General features: G+C 34.9%; 1 protein-coding gene across 2 annotated transcripts in view; it reads left to right on the top strand.

Moving 5' to 3' along the window:
- The first annotated feature begins 2,336 nt into the window (after positions 1 to 2,336).
- The window catches only part of LOC129002387 (xylosyltransferase oxt-like), a 40,411-nt gene continuing 32,166 nt past the window's right edge, over positions 2,337 to 10,581 (top strand). Inside the window, exons 1-5 of one of the 2 annotated variants that reach the window (XM_054430138.1) lie at positions 2,337 to 2,514; positions 5,743 to 5,942; positions 8,848 to 9,041; positions 9,896 to 10,052; positions 10,388 to 10,530. In XM_054430138.1, coding sequence (XP_054286113.1) covers positions 2,338 to 2,514; positions 5,743 to 5,942; positions 8,848 to 9,041; positions 9,896 to 10,052; positions 10,388 to 10,530 — 871 coding nt within the window. In that variant the 5' untranslated portion in view covers position 2,337. Of the gene's footprint in view, positions 2,515 to 5,742; positions 5,943 to 8,844; positions 9,042 to 9,895; positions 10,053 to 10,387; positions 10,531 to 10,581 lie in introns of both variants that reach the window. The other variant, XM_054430137.1, reaches the window with a different exon arrangement.

Below are 10,581 nucleotides of genomic sequence, written 5' to 3'. Positions count from 1 at the left end.
GCTATTTCCGGGGTTCCTCAGGGATCGCTTCTGGGCCCGGCCTTGTTCACCATATTCATCAATGATTTGGTTCAGCATTTGGGTTCAAATGTACTGCTTTTTGCTGATGATGCCAAGATCTTCAGAGAGATTTCTCATGTGAGAGACTGTGAGGCTCTACAGAATAGTATTGATTTACTGTCAGTGTGGTGCCAGATGAATTAAATGTCTCAAAGTGCTCGGTGGTAACCTTCACCAGATCTATAATAATCCTATTATTCATCTGTATAAACTTGCAGATCAGCAGCTTCAACGTTCTTCAAAGGTCAAAGACTTAGGCATCATACTCTCTCCTGACCTCAATCCTCAAGAGCACATTAACTATATTTGCAAGAAGGCCAACTCAGCACTTAATTTCATCACCAGGGTCAGTCATGACAGATTTTCAGTATCGGCACTGATGGTAACTCTTTATATCCATCTTGTCAGACCCATACTTGAATTTTCTTCCACAGTTTGGAATCCATACCAGTTTGGTCAGATCGCCAGGCTGGAAAACACTCAAAGCCGTTTTCTTCGCCTGGTTGGTCTACGTTTGGGGATGCAATACCGTGCTGTTCCTGTTCATGATCTGCAACTCCAGTTGAACCTGTTGCCTCTTTCTACCAGACGTGAGGTTAATGATGTCTTGTTCTTTAAGAAGTTGGTCACATCCTCCATTTTGATGCTCCCAACCTGCTCTTGGAACTAGACTTCCGCACTTCACGTAGCCTTCGCCATACCCAGCTGTTTGCGAGGCGGCAGTCGGCGGCAGTACTCAACACAGTACATGTACCACAGTGCAATTCCTCGTCTGCAACGTCTGGCAAACAACCTACCCGGTCAATTGGATCTGTTCAGCATGAACAATGAAACGTTCAAGAAAAAACTTGTTAGCAGCATGCGTTCCTCATACATTGAATAATATTGTTTGTTTTTCTTGCTTTATTGTTACATATCATATTTATATTGTTATTTATTATATTTTGTTATATTCATTTCCTATTTATAGGTACTGTTGTTGCTTGTTATATCTATATTTTGTTATATCTATATCCTGATATATTGTATATCTTGTTATGTCTTAAATCTTGTTGTATCTTATATCTTTTTATGTCCTACATCTTGTTATATCTTAATCTTTTTGTTGTCTTATTGTTAATCTATTTATTGATTACTTCAAGTTGGCTTAAATTGCTTCAAAAATGTCCATTTTAACTTAAGTCTATAATGTTTTGTTTTGTCATATTTATGTATTGGTTTGACCGTTGGTATGAATAAATAAATAAATAAATGTGAAATTTTCAAACAAAGTAGGACAGGTACCTTTATATTCAGTTCATTTGATAGTACCTAACAATAATCAACCAAAGCATTTTGATTCTTATAGCAAAAAATATTATTGGTTCAATAAATAATGATGTAGAAAAACCATAAAAAATTCATTTATTTTTAAGTATAATCAAATTAAATTAATCGGTATCTCAGAAATAAAAAATCGAATGTTTTATTTTTTAGATCAGTTAAGATAAGGAGGATGAAAATAATTTCAAAAGTAGGCCTAATGATAAGATAAGAAACCCTGATTTATTGTAATGTGGTTTTGTCATTTTACTTTAGTTAGTGTTGAGATTTTATAGTGACAATTAATGATGTTAAAAGGATTGATAAAATTTGGAGGTTATTTGGGTTACACTAGTAGAGAAAGAAAGGACAAATCCAGCCGTGTTTGGGGACATCAAAATGAAAAAAGTAGGTCCCGGGTCCAGGGTATTACCATTAAATTGGCAAATAGCAATCACTTTGTCCCATGATATATAACAACGGTTGCTTTTGCCACTCTTACGCCACGGTCCGCAATCCGCGTTCCGATCTAAATGTTCTGATGGGGCTGGTTTCGTTGCAACATGTGTATTCTTATTATTATTATTAGTGTGCTCTCTCCTTAATTATTATAGATGCCCAAGGTGTACAGATTTGAAAGGATGGTGTTTTTGGCTTCTGAGGTCATTAAAACGAAAAATTATATCTGTCTCTGGTCTAGCCTTCTCAAATTTAGGATATGATTTTTGATATGGTCAACAATACACTGAGAACACGCACGTAAAATGTGATACTTTTTGTCGGCTGCTATATTGTAATAAAATAACTAGTAATTTATCTTTCATATAGTACTAGCTCTAGAAGTTTTTAGGCCTACTAGATTAAAATCCCTTAAGGCCTGGATTTAGCTGTAGCAGAACATATTTGAAACAGAATAAAAAAATAAAATGAGAGGTTATAAACAATTATAAACAAAAAATAAATGAATAACACAACATGGCTACCACTAAAGAACTTGATGTCAGGTGGATCCGAAGATATAGAATATTTTGTTTAGGTGGATGTGTTATATGCGTTATTCAAGTCTTCCTAGCTTATATATTTTTTACAATTCATGCAGATGATGGAAAAATTCTTGGGAAATATATTATTAGCAAAAAGGCTCCTTTGGAGGTTAGTTTTCTCTTACTTGATTTGAGTGTTACTAGGCCTAGTCCTAGTTGTAGTAGTATTTTGTCATTGATAATGTCCACATTATATTATTTTTTAACCATCCTAATCATTATCAGAACTGATTAAGTCATCATAACTAATCCATCAGGCAGTTGGTAATAAAATAAGCCAGTCAATGGTAGAAAACCTAAGGGCCTAAAATCTAACTCTTACTAACTTAATAGACTAAGGTAGGGTTTAAAGTGAAGATGTTGTTAGGCCTAAATAATATAAATTAATATTTTGAAATTTGAATGCCAGTCTTAACCCTATTTTCTACCAGTCCACAATTAGGCCTAACATCAATCTGAGCATAGGCTACCGTAGGCTACTGTAAAATTACCCTTTTACCACCGTTCAATTTAATTATTAATGAAAGCACAACTGCTAATTGTAAGTGTTAACTTATTACATCTCTATTTGTCTATATTTTAATATTTGAAAACGAGATTTGTACATTTTTACCGATTTCTGTTTGTCTTTCCATGACACCAAACTCAATCAATCAATCAATCTTTATTTGCCATAAGGATACATTTACATATCATTGACAAAGTCTATTTGCAGTTTTCAAACCAAGTCTTAAAATAAACAATAAAATACTCTTACAGGCCAAATATTACAATCAACATTCAAATCCATTCACATTCTTAACTGAAATTAAAACCAAACTAAAGGACAATTTCTCCCAGTTTAAAATAATCATCCAGACTATAAAAAGGGTTCTGAAGTAGATAATTATAAAACATAGCCTTAAATTTGTTAATTGAATGAAAATTTATATTATTTTTTACTGAATTATACACTTTAATTGATAAAATTATGTGGCAATTACTAGTTTTACTAAGACGATGGGATTCTAACAGCGCAGTATTTTTAAAACGAGTGTTGTGACTGTGATTATTAAATTGAAGATATTCAGGGTTTTTTAATATATAAACAATCAGATCATAAATGAACAAATTTACTGCAGTTTGAATTTGCAGATCTATAAAAAGAGGTTTGCAATGATCAGGGTGCGTCCCTGTCATAGCTCTTAAAGCCCTTTTTTGGAGAATCAAAAATCACTTGACCAACCAAAGAGAAGTTTAGTCAAAGATTTGTTATAGGTAGGTAGGTTACTGTTGGCTTACTGAGTAGGCTAATAGACAGCTAATAATACAGTGCTCAAGACTTCACTCGTCTTCAGTCATCAATAAATGCAGTGATGAATTGGTGCATTGACAATTCAATGAGTCTGAACACCTCTAAATGTGTCGTTATGTCCTTTTCTCGCAGTCAGAACACTCATGAGCATGGCTATTTTCTTGGGGACGACCCTCTGCGTAGAGTTTGGAGGTATAAAGATCTCGGCATAATAACTACTCCAACACTTCATCCAGGAGAGCATATCCAACAAATTTGCCACAAATCAAGTTCCACTCTGGGCTTTCTCTTCCGCTTCACTCGAGGACTCTCCATTAATGCCTTGGTGTTGCTTTTTCGTGCACTGGTTCGTCCCACCCTCGAATACAACTCTCCTGTCTGGGCTCCATATCAGACTGGACTCATATCTTCGCTGGAGAGAGTTCAAGTTCGTTTCATTAGGGTCCTTGGCTGCAGAATGGGATATCGCTACCTTGATGCTCCCGTGAATCTCATCAGATCTCAGTTTAATCTATGCTGCTTGGAAGATCGGAGGAAAATTTCGGACGCTCTGTTTCTTATGAAGATTGTAAGTGGAAATATCGACTGCCCTGAGCTTTTGGGAGGAATACCATTCCACGTTCCTGTCCGCACAAGATCCAAGGATACGTTTGAGCGGAGGCACTACAATACTGTATATTTACAGCGAAGCACTATCCCTCGCCTTTTGCGGGTCGGCAACGAGGTCGGCGCAGTGTTGGATTTTCACCGTTCCAGCGTGGCTGCTTTCCGCTCCAATCTGTGTCGCCTCTTCTCTGTAAATAATTTGTAGTTAATGCTTACATCATGTTAACGGCACTGTGTTCAACCTTCGATCAGCTATTTATTTTTGTCACTTTAGTATTTATATCTGTTTTTGTCATGTAAGTCTTGCTTAGAGGATTCCAAACCGTGTATTTATTGTTTTGTTAAGTCTTGTTTTGTTATTGTTTTAAAAAGTTTATCATGGTTTCCATCTTCATTGTTATGTTTTTCTTGTTCTTGTTATTGTAATTTATTCAGAATAGCCTTTATTTGTTGTTAAATTTGAGTTTGATAGCTACTACTTACTGTACCTCTTGTAAAAATGGTGTTACCGTGGAAATAAATGAATTGAATTGAATAGACATCCATTTGTAATCAACGATGGTCTTAAATGTTAGGGCTATCTAGGCTACACAAGAGCTTTAGCCTAAAATACCACTTCCCTCTTTAACATAAGTTGTGTGCACATTCAACTTGTTTTAAAGAACAAGTCCAAGTCAAGTCAAAACTATTTATTCCGTAAAATAAAAACAATCATTACTATAAGCTACCTACATCGTAAGTAACTTAAGAGGGATTATTCCCCCGAATAGACTATTGATCCGTTATCGGGGGAAGAAGCAGATAACTTAAGTTAATGCTGAACTTACGACTTAATAGACCTAGCATTGGCCTTTTGTGATTTGCTACCCTCCTCATACTTGCATAAACATTGCCATGGAATCATGAATTGTGCTTAGGCAAAATAATGCAAACTAACTTAAGCCAAAACTTGAAGCGAGGACGATATATCAAGTAAATAATTTACCAAGTCAATTAACTTATTTGGTCAGGTTTAGCCTACAATATGCATTTTCTATGCCAATGAATATATAAAAGTAGGCTACAATTTGTCTAATAAAATAGAAAATTACTAGCCCAACTTAAAAAAATGTTTTCATATGATGATGCACTTGTGCATGAACAATGCAGTTCATACTTAAAAGTTACTTGATTACTGCATCATATGTATGTGAGCTACAAAGTCGGAAAATATTGCATTACATATAATACTTCCAAAGTTCCATGTGCCTATGACCACCCACCCGTTAGTGAAAACCTATCGAACATGGTAGGTTTAGTAGCATTTAGACCCCTTGATACACACACCATGTCGTCCATCTGGATACCATATTAATGCTATTTTAAACCGTTTACAATTTCGTACTAACTTACAGAATAGGCCTACATTTCTGATTTTGCATTCTCTTTAAATTTTAGCTATTTGATGATCGAAATGACGTAGAGTCTTCAAGGAGGTTTAAAGAAGGGTTAGATGATGATGAAGATGACAGCCCCGGAAACAGTAATGCAGTCGAAACGAGATTAAAAGTTCCACCTGATAAAACTGAAAGTAAAAATAGAAACAAAGTGCCTGCAAAATCAAAAACAGATTCTCACAGTCCAGATGCCACACACCGGTAAGTTCACAATTCCTACCTAATAGAAGTAACTCCAACGTTTTATTGGATTCATACATTTAGTAAAATTTACAGTATGGTAAACTATCAATCAATCAATCAATCAACTTCTTTATTTCATAAAATGCACAGATTGGTACATGAAATTGTGTCAACATAAGTTTTCTTATCTAGATCGCTAAAACTAGGGATTTACAGTATAGTTTTTTTAGTGAGTTTCAATTACAAAAAAAAATCTTGAATGGAGTAAAATGCTGATTCAATTAAAAATCTGTTTAATGATTTTAAAAATTTATTTGGATTTTTCTCCAATTTTAAAGTTTCTGGAAGGTGATGTAAAAATTTGTTTCCTAAATAACTAGTTTTTAGCGAATTTCCCTATAGGGAAGTAGCTATTACCGTAGGTGGCACGGTAAGACCTAGACCCGGGACCGATTTACTTTTTCATTTTGATGTCCCCAGAGGCCAAAAACACTATTCGTTCAAATTTTTATATATGTATTTATATATATATATACAATATAGACTTATATATATATATAGACTTATATATATATATACGTCCGTGAACGCGATAACTTGAGTAATTTTTGTCCGATTTTGATGAAATTTGGTTTAAAGGTGTAAAGCGGGATAAACTTGAATGAGTTCGCGAACCAGCACGATCGGACCACGGGAACGGGGCTTTACGGGGGGTTTTATGGGGTAAAAATTGGTTTTTCTCACTTTTGCCCCTCAAAACACAAAATTTCCCAATTTCTGTTTAGACCTTTTTAAAAAAGGGCTTAAAAAAACAAATAATCTAGTATATAAAAGTATTTTTGTTAAATTATTAGTAACGGAGAAAATTTAAAAAATTGTAAATTTAAAATTCCCATGTTATTCTTATGGAGAATATTGTCAAATGTTGTAGTTTGCTTGTTTATGAATATATTTTGATCAAACTTGTCAAATTTATTTATTTTGTACTAAGCTATCAATATTTTAGGCCTACTCAAAAACACACTTTATTTGTTTCCTTGTAGCAGCAAACCTAGGTACTCGTTAAACCTAATGTTATTAAAATATAATTTAACTGAAAATCAATTCAGACAAATGGAAATTCGCTTAGTCGGCAGGTTTGCTGCGGCGGGGGTATTTTCTTATAAAATTCCAAATTGTGTTGCTCTACCAATCGGTGTGATCTTGTGTTATATTTATGAATATGGTTACCTATTGCAATTTTATCATTCATCAAAACAAATTTAATTGACTCATAAATGAAAAGACTGTAGACTGTGAATATTTTATGTATACAAAAGACTTGCATTACCGAGGTCGTTGATCTTAAATTCAACATTATCCTCAATGCCCTTTTTTGCTGGAGCAAAACTCTGTCCATGTTTTTTTTTGTGGTAGATCCATAGACACAGACGCCATAGGCAACATGTGAATGAATTAATGCATAATAGACTGCTTTTAACGTTTCAATATTACATGATGTAGCAATTTTTCTCAATGCGTAAAGGGTAGGCCTACCGGATGTTATTCTAATAAGATTGTTAATATGATTATCCCATGCCAGATTTTCATCTATGATTAAACCTAAAAATTTTGAGTGGTCTTGAATTGGGTCAATACGGTACATGATTATCAACTATGTTAACTAATGAAATGTTAAAGGATATACCGGCTGTTAGGGTACATAAAATAAAACAACTTTTTTTGTGTATCCAGAATCTAGGGCTGCTTTAATGAATGGGTCAAGGCATAGGGGCGTAAGAGGTTTTATATTTTTGTCAGGGCACCCAGGGGAGGGGGTGCAATTATTTCTCTGGCACATAAAGCGACACAAGCAAACCGTGGGCCTACCAGAATCTGCAGATTATGCAGCCAAATTGTTAACCCTACCCATAATAGCCTATATCATAGACTAAGCAACACAAGTAGACTCCTCATCCTATTGTAAATTTTGAAACTTGTTTTTTGTGTCTAGTTCATGTATGTCCACACTGATCGCTGGGGTAGACAAAATTTTGTTTCTATTATTTTAGGGTTATTTTCATGATTTGTGCTTTACTATTTGGTTATATAACTAGGAGACCAGTTATTGTTTATAATTATATTGTTTTATTCGGTTAAATGAGGTTTTAAATTATTGAAATAACTTGAAACAAATTGTAAACAAAACAAGATCTCTACAGTTGGACGTACAGAAATAACAATAAAATTGGCTTCAGCTGTTCCATAAGGATGACAAATCTACTAAGGGAGTATGTTTTATCTATGCCTATATTAATAAAAACTATATACCGGTACCTCAACTTAACATATCAATTATCAATCATTCATATGTGGACCTCACCTATGTTGCGTCATTTTAACCCAAATATAATTGAAGGATGAGTGTGGAATGGAGTGTAATGTTCTGTGTGTAGCTTAGTTACTAAGATCAGCTGTTTCATATAGCCAACCACAAAGGTATATGCTGTGTTAAGATTCACATGATGCTGCAAAACCGTAAATTTGAGAAAAGCGTAAGCCGCACACGAGTGTGAGATTATCCAGTTGAAATAATTGAGCAGGATGAACAGCAGGCGTGGTTCGTTTCTGTAACCATGATCAGCTAAAATTCACACACCAAATGCATCGTTTGATAAAGTCATGATGTTTCTCTGGTAGGGAGAATTATCTTGAGAAATGTAAATACCGTACTTTGTCAAATATTGGATTTTCAAATGTTATTAAAAATGAACATAACAGGCCAATAATTTTAACTTTCATCCAAACCAAAATTAATTGACTTAGGCTGAGTTAATTGATATTTTCAAGAACACTAAACGTTAACAAATACAGTAGGCCTATCTAAGCTTGTCTTAAGCACAAAATGAGACAAAAGTTTATTTAACCTTCTCTTTTATAGCAGCAATAAAACATTTAGTCTTCGGCTGGAAGAGCTGGATTTCGTGCCAATGTGTGAGATCACAGGTCGGGAGGCTGTGTCAGCCATACATCGCGCAAAGACGCAACACTGCAAACAGCTCTTGGCCAACATCACGTGCCTTAACCTGCAAGGAGACTTGTATCCCCATCAACTTCCACACCTGTGTCCCAACAATGGTAAATACTACAGCTGATTATGTTTATAGCCTTTAAGTTGTTCATCCGCTACGAGATGTATAAACATGTTCTCAAATAATGGTTTGAAACGTTACCTGTGTTCCTATTTGAACAATTTACTGTGGTGTCTATAGAAAACATCTTTTTTGTGTTACGGAAAAAGGAGCATATCTTAAAAGAATTATTTTCTACTAGTGTTGTGTCTTGTAGACTATCAGCATTTGCTTGACCAGTAAAATCATCTTTTTTGTGTTGCGGAAAAAGGAGCATATCTTAAAAGAATTATTTTCTACTAGTGTTGTGTCTTGTGGACAATCAGCATTTGCTTGACCAGTATTACAAGTTTTGTGTGCTTATGTTATGTTTCATGTTATTACTGTACCGTATTGATATTTTAAACTTTCTGATGAACTCCGCATTGAGGGATTTGTAGAATGTTAATATCTGTATTTTGCATTTTGTAAGTACAGTATCTGACATTCTACCTGATGTGCTCCATTTCCATTGGAGGAAGGTTAACATAAACCTTTATTTGAAGTCATGTAAGTATTTTTGATAAAAGGCTCTAGGCTAAAATAAGTTTTAAGTTTTTAGGAAATGAAGAGAACTCTTAACTGTTAAGTGGGTTCTTAGTCTTCCCAATAGGCGAGACAGAAATTAACACACTAAAATTAAAATAATTCATACTAACTTACCTGTTACACAGAGGTTGAATAGGATGCAGTCAGTTAAGTGCCAACCCTTCGAAGAAAAAAGGTGTACAGTACTATGTTTTGAATTTTTGAGTAGGTACAGTTATTTGTAAACAGGTTCCCTTGTCAAACAATTTAATTTCTGGACATTCTCTTCCTTAGGAATGGAAGCAGGAAAATTGCTGGGATGTTACAAGGACGAGAAAGCCTTCCGTCTGTTGTCTGGCTACTATACCAATCTGAAGACAACCAACTCTCCTCAAAACTGTATCAACTTGTGCCTTCAGTCTGGCTTTCCCTACGCCGGAGTGCAGTATGTGTAAGTCACCCATCAATCGATACCACACACTCCAGCAAAATCTTGTTTAGTTGTTGTTCTTATGGCAAGTGACACTCAATTCACTAAGTTTCAGTAACATAACCAGTACTGCAGCTCAATTTTGATTTGCCAAGAAAATCTTTTTGAATAAAATTTTCAATTGAGGGCCGAAGTCGGTGAAATTTAAAATATAATTTGGAAAATAAATCCTAATCTAAAACTAATTTGTTTTTGTATTAGGCTATGTATTTCATTAAAGTTTTGGGATTGTCTTTGACAAGCTGAGATGTAGTCATGTTTTACATTGCTGACAGTGATGTGTGTTTTGTTGCTAGCAATGAGTGTTTCTGCGGCAACGACGAGCCGCTGTCCACTGCTCGACTCCCAGACTCGTCGTGTAACATGAAGTGTCCCGGGGACCCTAGGGAAGCTTGTGGAGGGTACTACACCATGAATGTCTACCAGACAGGGATAGCTAGTGAGTAACTAGAACATATCTAGGCCTACATTTTACATCTTACATGTTGTA

This window comes from Macrosteles quadrilineatus, unplaced genomic scaffold, assembly GCF_028750875.1.
Source record: "Macrosteles quadrilineatus isolate MER2022 unplaced genomic scaffold, UCM_ALF_1.0 Scaffold_9__3_contigs__length_116548681, whole genome shotgun sequence".
In the NCBI taxonomy this organism is placed as follows: domain Eukaryota; kingdom Metazoa; phylum Arthropoda; class Insecta; order Hemiptera; family Cicadellidae; genus Macrosteles; species Macrosteles quadrilineatus.
The sequence above is the reverse complement of the archived record's forward strand: the minus strand, read 5'-3'. Positions and strand labels throughout refer to the sequence as shown.